We start from the raw sequence: 21,560 nt of genomic DNA on the forward strand, positions 1-21,560 counted from the left end.
GTACGTCCATCCAAGATAACGCCTCCCCAGACGAGAACACCTTGACCGCCATATCGATCCCTTTCAGTGATGTTTGCGGGGTGATACTGTGTGCCGACCTCTCGCCATATCAGCTGACGTCCAGAATCGCTGCTGATACTGAATCTACTCTCATCAGCAAAGAGTACCTTACCACATTGCACTGCCGTCCAGTCCTTGTGTTCGATGCACCACTGTAAACAGTGTCTCCGATGGGCAGGTGTTAAAGGGACACAGCGTACTCGCTGTTGGGCAAACAGTCCACCTTTGTGGAGTAGCCTGGCCAGAGTAAACCGCGATATCCTGCGTCCTGTGCAGCTGGTTTGCGATGAATCTCGCTGTCTTGTGTCGGTTCCTCTTGGTCTGTAGGCGTATATAGCGGTCATCATTGGATATTGATTTTCCAGGACGATCACCACTGGTCCTTTGAACAGCTGTACCTTCGCTCTGAAGGCCGACCACGCATGTGAGACGATGCTATGGGCGATACCGAACTCTGCAGCCACACTCCTCGCACTTCGAGCTTCCCAATTATTCGATCCCGGATAAAGTCATCCAGATGTTGTCTACTGGCCATTTCGTTGTCTGTAGCACTGTATGAAACCAATTGAACGTCTGTAACAATCGTGCTCACCATTTGGTAATTTGTACATAACTACTAGTTTTATGTTTATGTGAGACCTCTCATCATGATTCAAATTTTTGCATTTGCACCAGCTTTCTAGTGAACGGCCACAGTTATACAAATCGCCACAGGCTGTTTCATTTGATTTTGTGGTTGTAACCATTAGAAATAGTGTTGGTCCTTAAGTTTTGCACACCAGTGTACAAAGCGGCTAATATTTAACTAGAACCAAGGGGACTAAAAAACAAGCAATGAATGAAAAAGGTTGTAGACCTCTTCAGGTTGAAATGCACTCATCTGTTTAACAAAGTATATACTTAAGAGCTTGTCACATCGTCGCCATCAACACAGAGCTACAGGAAGCATCTTCATATTGTAATAACTGTAATCCAGCGAGGTTTGCGAGTCCTGAAAAAAAAAAGACAAGACATTACGAGGATAATACTTGCTTTTCGTAGCGCTTGACGAATGCAAACTTGTGAATGTCGGCGTCGAGTTTTTAGAACTGAGTAATCGATGGATATGATAAATAACATACAATCCAGACTACTGGAAGGCAAAAGCAGTTCTAAATTTTCGGTTCAGCAAGGATTGCCTTCCTGTATCTTTTGTTGTTGACCACTTCTTGAAGGTCACCGTTGATCGCTTGCAGTGAGGGCATTATTATTATTAGCCATATAGCCCAAGGAAGACTGAGGCTTACGCTGCACCAGCCAAAAAAAAAAAAAAAATTTCAAAGTTACCCAGAGAGAAAGGAATCACCAAGAAAGAGAAGAATAATGATATCCAGAACAGGACCCTGGGTGTGCCAAGCCCATACTCATTAGATGTGAGCCCCCGGGGACATTTGCTTTGGCAGGAATCTGTTGGCAAGCACTAGCCAGTTATGGCTGCTAGCAGCTGTGCTGAAGTCTGGAGATAAGGTGGGGGGATGCGGCAAGAGCAGTGATCTCAGAAACTCGGCTCTGTAATTTTACCCGTGGCCATCTTGATTGTGAAAAGCAGCAGCCGAGGACCACGTCTGGAGCATATAGTAACTGTCGGGTATAAATTTGATGAAGCCTTTTATCATGTGGGTCGTTAGTGGGGGAGCAGCTGTTGCTTGCCGCCTCAGCGTAGTGAAGTCAGCCTCGAATTTATATGATTATCGTGATCGATAAAGAACAGCTTCGAGTCGAAAACGACCCCCAGATCTTTGAGTTTGAACACTTGGAACTGTTCCAACTAGTAGCTGAGCCACTCAATTGGGCCAATGTTACTGCGAGGACTAGCCTGTTTTGTAGAACAGTTCCTCCTTTTTTAGGGTTCTTTCAAGGTGCTCCTAAATTGCCGCTGATCAGTGTCTGTTCAATTCGGCCCTAGCTCTGGAGAATGCAATGCAATCTTGGACATTGCCAGAGACTTTCTATTTGCCATGTAGTGATCGTTGGGAGTTCACCATGCTCTGGAGCACGGGGTGAAGGTGGGCTGTCTTGGTAGTGGCATGAAGGGTGGTAGTATTGATACATCTGGTCATTAGATCAATTGCGAGGCTCAGTTCACATCCATTTAAGATGTTCCCTGGACAGTAGATGCAACTTCAATGCAGTGCACTGGATGAAGAAATTGTGGGGCAGTAACCTTATGCACAGATTTGGTTTAGGGGATATTGAAGTTTTTTTGGGTAGGGGAACTGTAAAAATGATTAGCTGGTGGTCTGATTGAAACATGTTGCCTGTGGTTTCTTTGAGTTGACGTATTGCCAAAGAATAGATTATGTACAGTAGGTTTATTCTCTCATTGACTGGTAGTAAACTTGGAAGTTTTGGAGTTGGAGGGATTCTGTGAGTCGACTTTTGAGGTGTTGGATAGACAGCAGAAGATTGGAGTCTCCACATGCCACGAGTAGCTGCTGGATGTATTTTATTTATTAACTAGTTGGTGGATTCGTCGAAGGCCATCAAAGTTGGCATTGGAGGAAGGTACAGGGATGCGATGTCTATAGTGGTATCTTTGTTTCAGAGTTATCAAGGCTTCAACATCTTGAGGCAGAGTGGATGATGGTAAACTTTGCCATATTGAAGATTATAGCAACTCTACCTCCTCAACAGTTATAACAAAAGACAGCCAGTACACAAAAGCCTGCTGAAATGGAGTAGCTGATATCTGTTTGATTAGGCTCTAACGTTTCAGCAAGGCCCAAGATGTCCAAGGGTTTGATAGTAGAATGTTAGTGTGTAGTTTCTTAAGGACCTGATTTCTGGAACATTATAGAGATGATAGGATGTTATGCTTATTCTCACGGGAGGGAGGGAGCCTTGCTTCCCGGCTGTGCACAAGTGAGCAGTCATGACAATAAGACAACACGGAGTAGCATTATTTCTTGTAATTAAAATGCCTGTTTGAGTGACTTTGAACAGGGATAAAAGTCACACCCTTGTCTAGAAATGGCATTTTTAGATTTATGGTGATTAGTTCTAGTTAATTACTAATGAAGTACAATACTAATTATGCAGAATTGTCTACTTGATCTAAAATGAACATAGTAGTAGTAGTAATAATGGCAAATGATGCAAGAAAGCAAGCTTATATATCAGCCAAAAAAAAACAACCTATTTTACCTATAATTTCCAGTCTAGTTCTTTCTTGAATTTATTCAACCTATCTGCTTCCATGACAAATGGAAACCTATTCAAATAATCAACCACCTGCTAGCCGAGGGCAAACTTCACATCTATTCTGCAATCATTCTTCCTCAAATTCAATGGTCAGGTCACACCTAAGTACTGTGTATAGGTCTGGAGGCCTCATTTTAGGAAGGATGTAGAGTTGCTAGAACGAGTACAAAGAAGGGCAACAAGATTGGTGAGGAGAACAAAGGGCTCTTGCCAAGAAAAGAAAGGCTTAAGTTCTGCAAATTTCAGGGCCTGGAGAGGAGGCAGATGCGAGGTGATCTGATTGAGGTGTATAAGGCCTTGAATGGGTTGAGCAAGCTGAATGCTGATGGGATTCTTCCTCAGATTAAGAACCGAGTGAGTGAGTGATGGGAATGGCGCACGAGCTGCTGGGGCTTTAGTGCGCCTATTCACAGGAAAATGATAAAAATCAAATATCAGATATAATCAATTTATGTTTTATAAAGAGTGATGTTTTAGAATTTATGATACATTCCAATTTTTTTCAAAAAAGAGAAGAATTCATTGATGTTTGCGTCGTCACCAATAATATGTTTTAATGTCTTCGGTTCTGGAAGATTTTTTAGGGAAAGGAGGATGGATATCCTGTCCTGATCATAGTGAGGGCAGTCAACGAGAATGTGTTTGACTGATAACTGCGAGGAACAGCGTGGACATTGAGGAGGATCCTCTCCTGTAAGTAGATGAAGGTGAGTCAGATATGTAGGTCCTATCCGTGCGCGTGCAAGCACTACTTCTTCTCTTCGTACTGTTTTGGTGCTAGAGCGCCAAAGCTGTGGATCCTGTTTCAACTGATAAAGTTTATTATTGGTTTGGTGTGCCATAACTCTTTCCACAGTGCAAGATACGTTGTTTGTATGATATGATTATAGTCATAGATTGGAATAGGAGCAAGCGTTAAATCATAAGTTGATGGATTTTTGGCAGTTTTGTCAGCCAGTTCATTCCTTTTTATCCCCGAATGGGCTGGGATCCAGCAAAAGGTCACTGATTGATGACGTTCCTCAATTTTTAATAAGAGGTTTCCGATTTGGTTTAAAATAGGATGAACCTTGTAAGAAAAGTTTTGTATTGCTATAATTGAGCTTAGAGAGTCAGTGTATACAATATATTTTAGAGATGGGTAGAGATTCAGGTTTTCTAAAGCTAACTTTATTGCATGAAGTTCTGCAGAGAAGCTGCTATACTCAGGTGGAAGGGAAGCAGAAATGATTGTAGAGGGAAATACTGCTGCTGCTCCAACGGCTGAATGTGGAGCCATCAGTATATATTGGCAATAAACTAGCATATTTCTGAATATGGCTTGAATGGAGTTGTTTCACGTTGAGTGACAGTAGAAGATTCTTTCCCCATTTTTGAAGATAAGTATCACAAGTTAATTGTGGAGGAGGTGTCCAAGGTGGGCGAGAGCATTTCACTACGTCTAGCCTGTTGACATTAGGAATATTCCAACTCTGTGTTATTTCAATTAGGCGTAAGCCTGCCTGTCTTATTTTACTGGATTTATTTCTATAAAGGTTTTGCAGTGGTGGATTAAAGAGATATGGCCCAATAGGATGCTGACAGCAACTTTGTATTCGAGCTGCATTCTTAAGAAGTAATGTTTTCCTGCGGAGACAAAGAGGGGGCACATGTGCTTCAATATATAAATTATGGGTAGGAGATGTCCTGAATGCGCCAAGGGCAATCCGCAATGCACTATGCTGTATAGGGTCCAACCAGCGTAGTGTACTCTTTCGGGCAGAATCGTAGATTGGAGCACCATAATCCAAACGGGATCTGATCAATGTTCTATATAACAGAAGCAAAGATGTACGGTCTGCTCCCCAAAACTTTGCGGATAAAGCTCTGAGTATGTTCAGTTTTTTGAGGCAGGAAGTACGCAACAGTAGGGAAGGTTGGGGTTCTAGCCGAGTACGGCTCTATGAATTTTGGCGTCAATTTTCGTGCGTGGTGCCGCCTCGGTCGTTTGTTTTGCCGTTTCGGTTTTGAGCGTGCCCCAGTGAGGCGAGCCGAGGTTTAGGTTTAGCTGTTGCGCTGAGGCTTAGTTGCCGATTCGGAGGGAAAATATATTTTAGTTCTTATTTCGCCCGCTAGATGGCGCCACTTATTTTCGACATTAAATTAAAATTATTTTTTTACTTTACCCAGGCTCAAGCCCAAGTCATTGCTACTGATGGTCCGGTGCTTATCCCCACGGCTACCCTTTCAGTTATAAGAATATGTGTAAATGTAGCTGTTATAGTTAAGAGTGGTGTGAGTGTGACGTAGGAAGTTGTATTTCGCCTTGTTCTGATTGGAGGGGGATACGAACCGATGTTCCGATTGGTCTGGGGGGGTATAAACCGACTACGTCTGTGACTTTGCCTGTGATTTCTGGCCGGTTGATGCCGTAGAAGTCGTCTGTTTTACCGCGTTGGTTTTCAAGCTACCGTGTTCGCAATGAATTGTGGGTTCGCGCACACACACACACACACACACAAGCCCGAGCTCTCCCGCTAGCGCACGCACACACACACACACACACACACACACGGAGATTGCCACGACGTAACTACCAGGAAACTGTGTCGCCATCTAGCGTGTCATTCTGAAAGCTGAAATTAATGATTTTATTTAAGATGTTTAAATAAATATATATTTTTTCCCCACATACTTGGGGACCACAACAGTTTGTGCACTGAGATTACCACGACAAAGTAAGACCTAGAAAACTGTGTCTTCTGAAAGCTGAAATTAATGATTTTTATTTAAGATGTTTAAATATATATTTTTTTTTCTCACATACTTCTTGAACGGAGATTGCCACGACATCGTAACTACCAAGAAACGGTGTCGCCATCTCTGGAAGCATTCTGAAAGCTGAAATTAAAGATTTTATTTAAGATGTTTAAATATATATATATATATTTTTTTCCCACATACTTGGGGACCACAACAGTTTGTACCCGGAGATTGTCATGACAATGGAAGACCTAGAACACTGTGGCTCCATCTAGTGAATAATTCTGAAAGCTGAAAAATCTGAAATTAAGGAATTTATTTCATTTTATGTCCTTTTTTATGGTTAAATTTATATGTATATATTTTTTTACCCATAACTATTTGTGATGGTTCCTCTGGAATTTGTATTCTACTGTTTACTATCTATGGGAAAAAAAAAAACTTAAGTTGCTTTTGATATTTACCTAAAAACACGGAGACAACCAAGAAACTTTGGCTCCATCTAGTGAATAATTCTGAAAGCTGAAAAATCTGAAATTAAGGAATTTATTTCATTTTATATCCTTTTTATGGTTAAATTTATATGTATATATTTTTACCCATAATTATTTATGATGTCTCCATTTTTTCCTCTGCAAGTTGAATTTGTATTCTAAACAGGAAAAAAAAAAAAAAAACCTGAAAAGTAAAATGTGTTTATAATTATTTACCGTCTTCGTGAAGCACTGGCGCCATCTTCTGTTTCTGTCTGCAAGTTCGATTTTTTTTTTTTTTAATATATATATATATTTGAAATCATTTTCTTTCCTAAAAAAGGTTATTGATTAATGGAAAATTAAAACTTATTTTTCTACTTTCTAAGAAAAAAGACAGACAATATCTTTTTCAAATAGACATACTTTTATTTGTAAGTTTTACAGATGTAGTTACTAATCACAAAATCAACACTTACATATATACATTGCTTTGATCAGAACGGATACTTCGTATATTTCGTCGTGTAAGCAGTTTGAAGTTCTTCGATCATCGAAACTACAGCATTGTACAAAGCATAAGCGTTGAACTCAGTAACTACCCCTTCTTTCGAACACTTAGCAATAAAAATTTTAACACTTGTAGATGGTTCAGCGTTTCTTACGTAATATGCATAGACGTCGTTAAAGGAAACATCGATAGAACCAGTAAACACGTCGTTCTTTATACGTTCTCTAACACAATCAAGATGTTCCAATATAACTGACTGCATTAACAGAAATGCGGGTTTTTCGTCTTCTAGACGTTGAAGAAAAGAATCTATGTCTATGATTCTATTAGATATAGCTTCAAGTTCAGAAAGGTGGAGAGTCATTCGTCGTTCTCCTGATAGCGAGAATTGTTTCCAATAGAAATCACAAACACCACCATCTGTATTGATTCGGATCCCCGGTAGATGGATTTCATCTTTAGATCTGGCTCTTACGGAAAGCAAGATATCAGTCATTTTGCTTTTGAATTCTTCCCACTGGTTTCTCGACAGCATCATGTGCGTATTAGATGTCTCGATCGTAATATGTGGCTCGAATTCGTGACAATAAGCACGAACTGTGCTACTGTGACTCAGGCGTCTGTAGAAAGTTACGATTGGCTTTCTTATTTCGTCAAACATTTCGTGCCGTGCCATTTTTGTGGGAAAACAGCAGTGGAAAAAAATCACAACCGCACTGAGAAAGTTCCAAACTGCAAATGTGGTCTATTGGATTATAACATCAGATGCTTAGAATCTACTAGCCTTGTTATTGGCTCATAAACTCGTGACGTGTCAGGAGCAAGTAGGTACATGTCGTGAAGGAGACGCCGGTCCCAGGCTTTGTTCAATTTTGGTTTGACAAAAGCAAAAGATAACTCATCTTCAAAATGCGGCTGTTTGTGACATGTCGTACAAAGGAAAAAAAAAAGATAACTCATCTTCCAATGTTGTTGTTGTTTGTGACATGTCGTACAAAGGACATATAATCTCCCTTAACTAACGTTGGTATCGTTCCCAAAAGCCTTTGTTCAAATTTGGTATGAAAAAAAAAAAAAAAGCAAAAAAAAGATAACTTATCTTCAAATGTGCCTGTTTGGGAGACATTGAGTCCGCTAGTTCACGAAAGCATTCCACGGGTATTTCCTTCAATGCATGCTGCACAGATGTTCACAATTCTATAGCATTCCTGAGTGGATGGGGAAAAAAAAGATAGCTTACTTTCAAATGTGTCTGTTTTGTGACATGTCATACAACAAAAAGATAACTCACCTTTCAAATGTTGCTGTTGTTGTTGTTTGTGACATGTCGTACAAAGGACATATAATCCCCCATAACTAACGTTGGTATCGTCCCCAAAGCCTTTGTACGACATGTGCCTGTACTACCGTTCCCTAGGCTTTGTTCAAATGTAGAGTGACAAAAAAAAGCAAAAAGATGTCGATCGCGCATCTCATTGGTTAAATTTTCACCTTTCCATACCAATCTGATTGGTTGTATTAGATTAACATTTGAACTTGTTTGAGTTTAAAAGGGCTAGTTTTGTGTTTATTTCTTCATGCTACTCTCACGTTTTTTTTTTTCCATACAATGTCGTGTACGTACAGTTTATGCTTGTGTTCAGGGTCAGTTGTCACTTCTGATAAAAGTTCAGAGTGTTGTAACCCTTGGGTTTCCGACAGTGATATAGACCTTTGGGAAGTTGCTGACGGTTGTGAGTCCTTTGACTGTAACGAACCAAAATATTTTACGAAAATACGGAGTTCAACTCCTATTAGTACGGAGCAGTCCTTTTGCAATTACAACAGTTCATCTCTATCACTGGATGATAGCCTTTATTCTGCAAGTTGGCATCCTTCATACGACGGCGACATATCAGCATCCAACTCCTCACGATCGACATCACAACTGTCAACAGGATCGGCAAACGTTGATCGTGAGGCTCGGTCACCGGATATAATCGTCGTCGGAGAGTATGAAGAAGAAGAAGACAATGATGTTGGTCCTTGGAATCCCTATGCCGCTGACGAGAGCGGTTTTTCGACGTCCGGTGCTTCCACCGTGCCCATCATCTGGACCGATCAAAGTAACGATGGCTTGACAACAGATGATGGCTACAGCAGCATGGTTATCTAGATTAGGGAATCTTTAGTAGTAAGTATTTTGTATCTTTCTTTAGTTTTAAGAATAAAATAGAATATTATTTTGTAACTTTTATCTGTGTCTCTTTTTTTTTTTTTCTGTCGAGGTACCGTTTTCTGTCCGGAGAGACAAATGTACTTCTCGTCTCCTTGAGCCCTCAGTAACAAAAAGGTTTGGATTTACTTTCGCTAAACGTGTGGTAGGAGACGACACACGCACTTACCCTTATGGATATTTCCAAGACACATAGCGAAAGCTAACCACCTAATCATCATACTTTCAACATTAGAAAAAAACCCAGTGAAATCCCCATGTTTTTGACACTAAGCAGTTTTTCAATGGCTACCTCTGGTGACGTCTCCTTTTTTTTTTCAGGATGTCGGCGAAGTTGATCGGGCACGTCTTCCCCATCCTATTCCCACCGACGTCACATTCGTGATGGCACTCGGATGGGAATCGCAGGGCGCCGGGGCGTGGGGGGAATCGCGGCACCCCTCCCACCCATCACGTTGTGATGGGCGCGCGCACGGGGGGATCGCGGCACCCCTCCCTCCCGTCACGAAGTGACGGGCTCGCTTAGATGAAGGGGAACACCTTTTTTCATAACTCACAGTTTTTTTTTAAAAAAAAAGGGGACAATGTTTCGTTTTTTCTGGAGACGTCACCTTCTGTCTTTTACCGTTACTAGTCCTGCCTCTCGCATCGGCGCGCGAACACACATAAATACATGGTCCAGACTTGCGCGCGATCATTTACATAATGTTTCATCATCCCTTCACAGCGATAGTCTCGGGAGCGACACAGAGCGGCAAGACAACATTTGTGTTGTCTCTATTAGAAAATAGTGAACATTTAATTTCGCCACCACCTCAAAGAATCGTCTATTGCTATTCAGAACTTCAAGATAAGTTTCAGTGTTACCCGCAAATCGAGTTCGTGGATGGTTTAAACATCCCCGAATTCGATCCAAAAGTAAACAATTTACTTGTTTTAGATGATCTTATCAGCCAAGTAAAAGATAGTATTGTTGAGTCAGAGATATTTATTAAAGGATCGCATCACAGAAATCTGAGTGTAATATTATTAACGCAAAATTTGTTCTCCCAAGGTACACAGTTCCGTACAATTAGCTTGAATTCACACTACTTGATTGTTTTTAAAAACCCTCGCGACTCGCGACAAATCTCACATCTAGCTAGCCAAGTGTTTCCCGGAAGGACACGAGTTTTAGTCGACATATATAAAGATGCCACACGCGATCCGCATTCATATTTGCTGTTTGATTTTCGTCAGGAAACTGCAGATATACTAAGGCTGCGCTCACACGTATTGCCAAGCGAAGGATCTACTATAATCTATGTACCCTCATGGCTAAGCGTCTGAAAAACAACGCTAATTTCATAAAGTATCTGGCGGAAGCTCGACCAAAACAAGCATCCACTCTGCTAAAGAGCTCAGACCCCACACAAATAAATTCGCTCTGTGAAATCTGCAAAAATATAATCAAAGGCTGTATTCCTTTGCCTGACAGAGTGAAAAACAAGTTACAGCGCAAAAAACGTCTGCTCAGAACACTAGCAGATAAAAAAGTGGCATTTAAAACCAGACGGAAGTTAATAATTCAACAAGGAGGTGCTCTGTTCCCATTATTGGCCAGCATCGTAGCCCCACTAATTGCAAGCTTGATTCGAAGATGAACGAGTCTTTCCGCAAATTCTTGCTTGTAGCTGCACCGCCAGAACAAAAACAGATGCTTTCTTTAGACGAGCAAATGTCTGAAATCTTAAAAAGGCAGGATTTACCGCCAGAGTCAAAAGTTAAAATGTACCTTCAGATACTGCAAACATATTTAGGTCTGAAAAATAATGCCGCAAAACAGCCGTCTCCGACGGCATCGAATGACATCAAGGGTACCGCCGCCGCCGCCGTCTCAATACCCAGAATTCCCGATTCTGAAGCGCAGCAACAACAGCCCGAGGGCGGAGTGAAAAAAAAATCCCGTAAGCATGTCAAAAGCCGATATACTGCTCTGATATCACCGCGTCGTTTGAGAAGAAAACACACTTGGATATCGTTGTGGTAAGTTTTTTTTTCAATAAAACAGACACTTTTAAAATAAAATAATTTTATTTTGCAAGTAAATGTTGAAGTACATGTAATGTAGCTCTAACATCATTTGCCCACAAATCTTTACAATAATATTTGTTTACAATCTTTGACATAGAAATATTTCTACACCTATGTATTAGGAAAAAAATACAGTGTAGTCCACAAGCTATAGATTCTGGATGTTGAATCACCACTTTGTTATAAGTCCATTTCTTGCTGTTTTGGTTAAGGAACTCTGCAATGTCCTGTGTCGGCGGTCTTGCAAAGCTGTCGAAATATTGACTGCTGTTTTTTCCCAGGAAGATGCAAATCCAGTGAGTGCCTGGCATATATGAAAAGTCCGTATTGATGACTAACAATGCTGGTTTTCTCTGTATTCTTGACGGTAACTCGTCCCTGGCACAGACACCTATCAGATGTTTTCTCGATTCACTGTCTGCTTCTAAAACCTTTAATATATCTCTAGTGTTCATAATTTACGATTATCGAACGGTCTTTAGTCACAGAAAGAATGTTTTCGAATTCGGCATACAAGATCACTGTAACGTTTTCGGGTAGAGGTTCTGCGAATTTCAGTTCGAGCCGAACTCCACCTCGTCGTAAAGAACTAATATGTGCGCCCACCGCATTACTGTCTGGAGTTAGATCAAAAGCATAAAGCACGTTCCCTTCTGTATAATCCAAGATTGATATGTCGTTACCGCAGTCGGAATTCCATTTATTTAGCGATGTAAACAGTGATAGGTAGGACCGCGTATAATGTCCATTCTTATAATCGGGTGTTAGCGGAATGGAAGGGTACTGCACACCATCAGCAGTCAGAAGTAAATAACACAGGTTGTAGTGACCAAAATTGAATGGGTTGGTTTTGAGGGAGCCGTTGAAACTATCACTGGACACAATACCGACTATTAAACGAGCGGGGATCTGGCGTAGATATATATTTTCTCTAGTACAGTCTGACATGCCTTTTGGAATTGAATAGTAACTTACATCAACTCTGTTAACGGGATATACAAGGGGATGTTTTTCAAGAACACTCATGTGCGCTAACTGTATGCTGGGGTTAAGTTTAACTTTACGCACAAAAAGACACGCCTCGCGTATATGAATTTTAGCAGTATTGTCGAGAGACAGCAGACAGAACTCGGGCGAACTGCGAACCATTCTAAGACGGATCGATACGCTGTTAATAATATATTTGGCCTGATGACACAAATCTAGTCTGAGACGACCCAAAAGTTCCACAGTTTTGGTTTTCGAAAAAAACTTCATACGTTGATTCATACCGCTGTCGGCCTGAGAAAACATTTGCGGAACATCGGGAACATTGTCTTTTACGAACAGTTCTGTAGTGAGCTGGGATTTTTTTGCTCCTCTGTCAAAATTCAAAAGCGTTTCTAAATAAGCTCTATACGGATATGTGTCGCTGCTTGAATTAATTAATTTGTCTTGAACGAAAAGATCCACATGTTTAAACATGGAGTGAAAAAAGTTATTGACAACGCCGACACTCGATGTTAGTTCTTTTCCATCGCTTTGAGTTAACTGTACTTTGAGTCGCAAATAAGTTTTTCCCAGGTCCAGATATTCTTCCGATGTTCCGGGTATGGAAAATTCTATTGGCCCCTGCGTATCCACGGATGCTAAAGGCAAGAATGTAACGTATGAAGATCGTTCGATGCATAGATTCGTAGCAGGCTGTGCAAACAGGTCTAATTCTGACATCATAACCTCGCCCATCATTGAAAGATGTCCTGATATTTTTTTTTTTTTCGAAGCTTGCCTCCACTCTGACTACGGACTTTTTGCTTAATGGCCTGTCCTACTTCAGAAGCTCGATTTATAAATGATCGTTTCACGGGTGCCCCCGAAATGACATCATCGATCATATTACGACCTGCCGACAACACTTGGCGACCTATGAACTTGGCAGCGGGTTTCAAAAGTGGAGAAAGAAATGTAAATGCTGATCGGAATATACTGCCTAAACCCTGGCCCCTCTGGATCGCTGCTCCTGCAAAGTAGGGATTTCCCCCCGCCTGCACTTTGTAGTATTCGACATACGCGTTCATTGAGGCCGAAAATGCAACTTAATTAGAGTTTTACCACCTCTGAAAGGAAATAACTGACCGGTGTCTGTGCGAATTTGAATAGAAACGGACTGAATGCTTGAGAGAAGCACAGGGTAATAATCCAAATGTAAGAATTCACCACTGCTTCCGAACGGTACTACTCGCAACAGAGGCGCTCTAGTATCGCCTACAAACTGGTCCTCAATCAAGGCACTATAAACGAAATAAGACCCGACCCCTCTATTTATATCACCCGGAAATTTCGATCTCACCGTTCCTTCGAAACCATTGGGCATACGTTCAAAACCGAGTAAATCGCCGAGTCCAGTCTCAGGGAAGCGAAGACGCACACTACTTTCTCTTTCGAAAGAAACAAAACCATGTGCATTAACAGAACCTTTAATTTCGGGGGCTATAAAAGTCATAACCTTTAGAATTTCGGAGACACTATTGTAACGACCATAAGGAATTTTATGCTCGCGAACATCACGAGTCGGTGGTTGTACGAACACAAGCTTCCTGTCAACAGACTCACTGTCAGTTTTTATTGATGGTATCACTATTTTACCTTTAGCTATCCACTTTCCGATGTGCTCTCCTTTGAAATTTCTATATTTGTCAACAATATCACCCCTCACTGCTACCTTGTGGGCTAGTCCTAGAATTCGAGCTGTTCGTAAAGGCATACGCAACTCACAACCATTTTTAACACGAATTGTGAATCTCTCTTTGAATTCTGTCTCTTCTACTTTAAACTCTAAATTGGCATTAAGACCATACATATGCTCAATCAATTTAGTCGAATTTTCGTACTCGTCGTGCAACATGTAAACCTCGGGGTTCCTAATTGTCGGTTCTTTCTGTAGAATTGCAAACTCGGCCCAACCTTCGGAAATATTGTCCCAGGACTTAGGTACGTGTATTTCGGCAAGTGCTACCTCCCATTTGCCTTTCAGCGATATAGTGTCGGGTAAGACGATGGTAAAATTAGATTGCGTATTCTGGGGATGGAAAGCCATACAGGCATTACTAGGTAGGGTTAGGAAGAACATCTTTAGCCGAAACCCAACTGTTGTAGGAAGCTGGATATCCTAGCCACTTAACACGGAATTGACGCTCTCCACCCACACGTCGCTCCTTAAGTACTTTTTCAATAAGATACACGTCGATTGGTAACGAGTCGTGAATATTAACAAGCTGAAGCTGTTGTTCGTAAAAGGTACCTTCGATCGTATCGCCTGTTTTGTCTTGTACTCTGTACACAACTGGTTTTCTTCGTTTCAATACTTGAGATATAGTAAAAATCTCACGCGTCCAATTGCCCCAGAATCCTTTGCGGAATAGATGTGAACCTGTACTTAGAACGACACGATCCCCCAGTTTAAATTTAGGAATCTGTTCTTTGGTTTTTTTCAAGTACAATTTCCTGTAGACGTCTTCTTCATTATGCAAAGTGACATCGGCAGGTGGCATTCCTATGGCTCGATGTGGGGTTCGATTATAAGTAGCTACAATGTCGGGAAGAACATGCACATATTTCTTACTTTCAGAATAAGTTATCCATTTAAATATTTTTTCTTTCAGAGTTCGAATAAAACGTTCAGCGATTGCAGCCTTTTTCTCTGATCTAGTAGTATAAAAATTAATGTTGAGAGATTTAAATAGAGCCCTCACATCTTTGTTGATAAACTCTCTGCCTCTGTCGCTGTTAAGACTGAATGGCGTTTCTTGCTTGAAAATTGATTTGAATGCTTTTACCATCTGCTTCGATGTTTTATTTCTAAGTGTTCTCACCCAGGCGTATCTAGAAAAAGCGTCTATACAGACAAGTAAATAACGCACTCTGCCATTAGCATCAGACAGATTGGAAACCTCTGCTAAGTCACACTGAAACGTATGGTGTAATCCAGGAACTATTATTTGGTTTCTAGGAAAATTAACTCTTTGAGGTTTGTGTCTGACATAAGCAGGCTGAGATGACAAATACTCTTTCACGATACGCCGGGGTAATTTTGTATGCTTTTGTAATGCATTAATACCACTAAAACTCCCAACGACGCGCGGATCGTTGTAATCTTCTAACATTTCTTTTTTTTTTTCCAGACGGAGTTCTACGAAAACCAGGAACACTTATGGAACGACCCATGTTTCTTGGCATCTTATATGGATGCTTTGGATGCTAATGACCCCACTAAGTTGTAAACCCCACTAAGTTGTAATTTTTATTTTTTATTATGTATATATGTAAGTGTTGATTTTGTGATTAGTAACTACATCTGTAAAACTTACAAATAAAAGTATGTCTATTTGAAAAAGATATTGTCTGTCTTTTTTCTTAGAAAGTAGAAAATAAGTTTCCATTAATCAATAACCTTTTTAAAATTGAGAAGTTTCTTTTAGAAAAGAAAATGATTTCAAATATATATTAAAAAAAGAAAGAAGAAAATAAGTTTTAATTTTCCATTAATCAATAACCTTTTTTAGGAAAGAAAATGATTTCAAATATATATATATATATATATATTAAAAAAAAAAAAAAAAAAAAATCGAACTTGCAGACAGAAACAGAAGATGGCGCCAGTGCTTCACGAAGGTGGTAAATAAATATAAACACATTTTACTTTTCAGGTTTTTTTTTTTTTTCCCTGTTTAGAAAGACTCTACACATCAGAATACAAATTCAACTTGCAGAGAAAAAATGGAAACATCATAAATAATTATGGGTAAAAATATATACATATAAATTTAACCATAAAAAGGATATAAAATGAAATAAATTCCTTAATTTCAGATTTTTCAGCTTTCAGAATTATTCACTAGATGGAGCCAAAGTTTCTTTTTTGGTAAATATCAAAAGCAACTTAAGTTTTTTTTCCCATAGATGGTAAACAGTAGAATACAAATTCCAGAGGAACCATCACAAATAGTTATGGGTAAAAAAAAATATATACATATAAATTTAACCATAAAAAGGACATAAAATGAAATAAATTCCTTAATTTCAGATTTTTCAGCTTTCAGAATTATTCACTAGAGGGAGCCACAGTGTTCTAGGTCTTCCATTGTCATGGCAATCTCCGGGCACAAACTGTTGTGGTCCCCAAGTATGTGGGGAAAAAAAAAATATATATATATATTTAAACATCTTAAATAAAATCTTTAATTTCAGCTTTCAGAATGCTTCCAGAGATGGCGACACCGTTTCTTGGTAGTTACGATGTCGTGGCAATCTCCGTTCAAGAAGTATGTGAGAAAAAAAAATATATATTTAAACATCTTAAATAAAAATCATTAATTTCAGCTTTCAGAAGACACAGTTTTCTAGGTCTTACTTTGTCGTGGTAATCTCAGTGCACAAACTGTTGTGGTCCCCAAGTATGTGGGGAAAAAATATATATTTATTTAAACATCTTAAATAAAATCATTAATTTCAGCTTTCAGAATGACACGCTAGATGGCGACACAGTTTCCTGGTAGTTACGATGTCGTGGCAATCTCCGTGTGTGTGTGTGTGTGTGCGTGCGCGCGCTAGCGGGAGAGCTCGGGCTTGTGTGTGTGTGTGTGTGCGCGAACCCACAATTCATTGCGAACACGGTAGCTTGAAAACCAACGCGGTAAAACAGACGACTTCTACGGCATCAACCGGCCAGAAATCACAGGCAAAGTCACAGACGTAGTCGGTTTATACCCCCCCAGACCAATCAGAACATCGGTTCGTATCCCCCTCCAATCAGAACAAGGCGAAATACAACTTCCTACGTCACACTCACACCACTCTTAACTATAACAGCTACATTTACACATATTCTTATAACTGAAAGGGTAGCCGTGGGGATAAGCACCGGACCATCAGTAGCAATGACTTGGGTTCGAGGCTGGGTAAATTAAAAAAAAAAATTTAATTTAATGTCGAAAATAAGTGGCGCCATCTAGCGGGCGGAATAAGAACTAAAAAATATTTTTCCTCCGAATCGGCAACTAAGCCTCGGCGCAACAGCTAAACCTAAACCTCGGCTCGCCTCACCGGAGCACGCTCAAAACCGAAACGGCAAAACAAACGACCGAGGCGGCACCACGCACGAAAATTGACGCCAAAATTCATAGAGCCGTACTCGGTTAGAACCCCAACCTTCCCTACTCGCAACAATTTAATGTGCTTAAAAAAATTTAATTTTCTGTCAAGGATTAATCCCAAGAATCTGATATTGTTGGTCACTGGAATGGTAAAATTTGACATCTGAAGTTCAGGATCTGTATGCATTTTTCGTTGATTACAAAAGTGGATTGCAACAGTTTTCTGCTGAGATAGACGATAGCCATTGAGTCCTGCTCACCTTTGGACCTTATTCAAGGATAACTGCAGTTGCCGTTCAATGGATCTCATATTCTGAGAATGGCAAGAAATGGAGAGATCATCCGCATAAAGATAGGTCTCAACTGTATTTGGAAGTTCTTTTGTTATAGAATCAATTTTAAGGGCAAAGAGGGTTGCACTCAATACAGAACCTTGTGGCACTCCTTCTTCCTGTAAAAATGTCATAGAAAGTGAGTTGTGGTATCGAACTTGGAACGAACGTTCTGGAGAAAGTAATCTGGAGAAAGTTTCATGAATATAGGAAGGTTGCCTCGTAGACCAAGGGCATGGAGGTCACTGAGAATGCCATGATGCCAGGTAGTGTCAAATGCCTTCTCTATGTCTATGGAAACAAAAACGAGATGTTCATTTTTTACGAAGGCATTGCGAATTGCAGACTCTGCCTTGATCATGAGATCTAAGAAGGACCTTTTCTTTCGAAAGCCATGCTGATTATTACTCATTAGGTGTTGTGTTTCGATGGTCCAAACAAGTCAATCATGAATAATTTTTTCAAGTAATTTACCGAGGCAACTGGAGAGGGAAATTGGTCGGTAATTGTATGGCCTTGTAGGGTATTTTCCAGGTTTCAAAAAGGCAAGAACTGTGGCATGATGCCAAGAGCTGGGATAAATGTTTTCCATAAATATTCTGTTATAGTACACCAGTAGTATTTGTAAATTTTTGTCACCAAGGTTTTGTAACATGATATAAGATATTCCATCTGGCCCAGCGGCACCTTTGTGTGTCGTTTTCATGGCATGTAGAAGTTCGTGATATTGAAGAGGCTGGTTATACGGAAGGAAAACTGAGGTTCGAAAGTTTATGGCTCGTTCTTCGGTCTTGGTCTTTATTTTCTGAAAATCCGCAGAATATGTTGAGGCCGCTGAAACTTTAGCAAACGTTTTGCCCAAAGCATTTGCTATGTCCTCAGGAGCAGAGAGTTCCTGCCCATTCCATGAAAGAACTGGTGAAGGGGTTGTAGGGAATTTTCCAGAAATCTGTCTGATTTTCTTCCATATTAACCTGGAGTTAGTGTTTCTGTTTATGGTAGATGCAAAACGAATCTAAGAATTCTTCTTGGCTTGCCTTTGAATGAGACGTGCTTTCGCTCTTAGCTTCTTGTAATTGATAAGATTAGCCGTGGTTGGTGATCTACGAAATAAATTCCATGCTTTATTTTTTAACTTCTTTGCTTTTGTGCGGTCTTCATTCAACCAATAATTAAGGTGCCGTCGGAACCGAGGATTTTGACAATGGAATTGAACACTTAGCTGCAGATAGTAGGTGTGAAGTGATATAATCTGTGGATTCATCTGTCGACTGTGTACGTATATATTGCTCATCCAGGGTGACAAAAGATTGAAATTTGATCCAGTTGGCTTGAGAGAACTTCCATTTCCTGCAGGGTTTGACTAATGGTGGTTGTGCAGTGAGCAGATCACAAATAATCGCTGCCCAAGGGGGTCATCTAAAACAGACCATTCTATGATTGGAAACAGAATCGGGGAACATATTGATAGATCAATTGCAGAAGTTTGTCCAGTTGGTAATTGTATGCGAGTAGGTGCACCAGCATTAAGAACAGTAAGGTTTTGCTTGTCTAGAAAAGTTTCAATTAGGCGGCCATGTATATCTACTTTTGTTGATCCCCATAAGGGATTGTGGCTATTGAAATCACCCAACAGACAGACAGGGAGAGGTAATTGCATTAACAGGTTTTCAAGATCTTGGTAAGAGAAGGTGTGACTTGGTGGGAGATAGACTGATGCTAGTGTTAACGCAATCTGGGTTATCAAACGTACGGCAACAACTTCAATATCAGTTTGCAAAACGATTTGTTTGGACGGGATCTTTGAGCTGATGAAGATGGCCACACCTCCACAGGCAGCATTTGAAGTATTACGATCTTGTCGATAGATGGCATAGTTCTTTATGTTAGTGGAAATTTGTGGAGTTAGATAGGTTTCCTGTAGACAGAAACCAACTGGAGAGTAGCGGTTAATTAGGACTTGAATATCATTAAGGTTGCTACGAAATCCTCTGCAATTCCATTGTAGAATATAAAGCATTACTGGCGTTTAGTAGAAGCTGTATCTGTTTTTTTAATGTGGCTGGCTTGTGACGTTCAGGCTTTGGTTTGTCTTTTTTGGAGAAGAATGGTCGCCCGGTGTCCATTTCTTCTTCCGCAGGTATTTCTAAGATAGGTTCTTGTCTAGATGAGTCGAATGTATCCATAGATGTTTCTTGGATATTCTTTTTTAAATGTGAGCTAGGAGACGGAGACCGGCGAAATTACTTAGCAAGTACAGGTCACTGTTGAAAAAAAGCCGTGAATTAGGGTTGAACTTGAAAGTGTCTGCAATTCTGCCCAGACACGATAGGAGGGAGTATATGATGAGAGCCTTGTCGATCAATTCGGCCCTGGAGGGATTGTGCAAGGCTCAAGGGGTAGAATTTTTTTCAGCCTGGACTGTACTTGTTAACAGGAGAGATTGCTTCTACAGGGATGGGATACACTTAAATAGAAAGGGTGCAAGAATTTTTGCTGATGCTGTCGAGGCAGTGTTAGGTGGGTCGGAAAACTGCTAGTTGGGGGGGGATACAAGGACTAATAGATTAACAGTAGCCAGTGGCAGAGGTGGAAGTGATTCTTGCACTTCTTCTATTGAAATGAGCAGAAGTCTGAAAAACAAGATGCAGGATATTTCAGAGACTGCTGGTAGTCATTGCGGTACAAGTAAACACATGGGTTGTGTTAGAGTAGCTAAGAATAGAAACAGGTGCATGTATACCTACGTGTACACCAATGCTAGGAGTTTGGTAAATAAATTTGATGAATTTGAGGTATTGCTCAAAACATCAAAGGCAGATATTGTTGGGATATCAGAGACGTGGTGTCACACAGATATAAGTAATGCGGAACTGGAATTTGGGGAATACAATGTGTATAGAAAGGATAGACAGGACAGGAGGGGAGGAGGGGTTATGCTATTAATTAAGAAACACATAAAGTCCAAGGAAGTGAAGCCAGTCGACATCGATGGACAGGGCAGTGTCGAGTCAGTTTGGTGTGACATAAGCATAGGGAAATCAAAATTGAGAGTAGGAGTGTGCTATAGGCCTAATGACTCTGATGAGTATAATAAGATATTGTACAGGGAAATAGAGTGGGCCAGTAAATCAGAGAGTCTTATAATGGGGGACTTTAATTTCCCAGATATTGACTGGAGTTTGTGGGTTGGTCACTCGCACACTAGCAAGACTTTTGTGGATTTATTGGATGATTGTTTTCTACATCAGCATGTTCGTGAGGCAACAAGAGGGAGCAATACTCTTGATCTGATTATCAGTAGTGATTCTTCATGCATTAAGAACCTGCAGATAAATGAACCACTAGGTGGCAGTAATCACAGTGTGTTGAAGTGGGATTTACTCAAGGAGGTAACTACCATCAGAGGTAAAGGGAAGGGTTTTTGTTTTCGTAAAGGCGACTATGATGGTCTGAGACAGTATTTAAATTCTATACAGTGGGACCAACTGATGATGTTACCAACAGCAAACTCAAAATGGGAAGCATTCAAGGAACTAATCTTGGAGGCTACCAGGCTTTACATACCAACTAAGAAATATTGTTCAAGGTTTAGGCCTAAATGGTTGTCAGATGAACTAATGAGACATGTGGCAGAGAAGAAAAATGCATGGGATACATACAAATTAATGGGTGACATGGAAGCCTATGATAGATATAAGTTGGTCTGTAACCAAGTCACAAAGGAGATTAGGCAGGCAAAGGCAGACTATGAAAAATCCTTGGCAAAGGATGCAAAGAAAA

The 21,560-nt window shown here is 40.3% G+C and overlaps 1 protein-coding gene across 1 annotated transcript in view; it reads right to left on the reverse strand.

The window, feature by feature from the left end:
* LOC150079973 (uncharacterized) overlaps positions 1 to 21,560 on the reverse strand; it is a 104,431-nt gene that overhangs the window by 41,148 nt on the left and 41,723 nt on the right. Inside the window, exon 7 of the mRNA XM_090383299.1 lies at positions 13,800 to 14,257. Within this exon, the coding sequence (XP_090239425.1) occupies positions 13,800 to 14,257 (458 nt within the window). The remainder of the gene's footprint in view (positions 1 to 13,799; positions 14,258 to 21,560) is intronic.

The sequence above is a fragment of the Mastigoproctus giganteus genome, chromosome 10, assembly GCF_048544385.1.
Source record: "Mastigoproctus giganteus isolate SK-2022 chromosome 10, ASM4854438v1, whole genome shotgun sequence".
NCBI lineage: Eukaryota > Metazoa > Arthropoda > Arachnida > Uropygi > Thelyphonidae > Mastigoproctus > Mastigoproctus giganteus.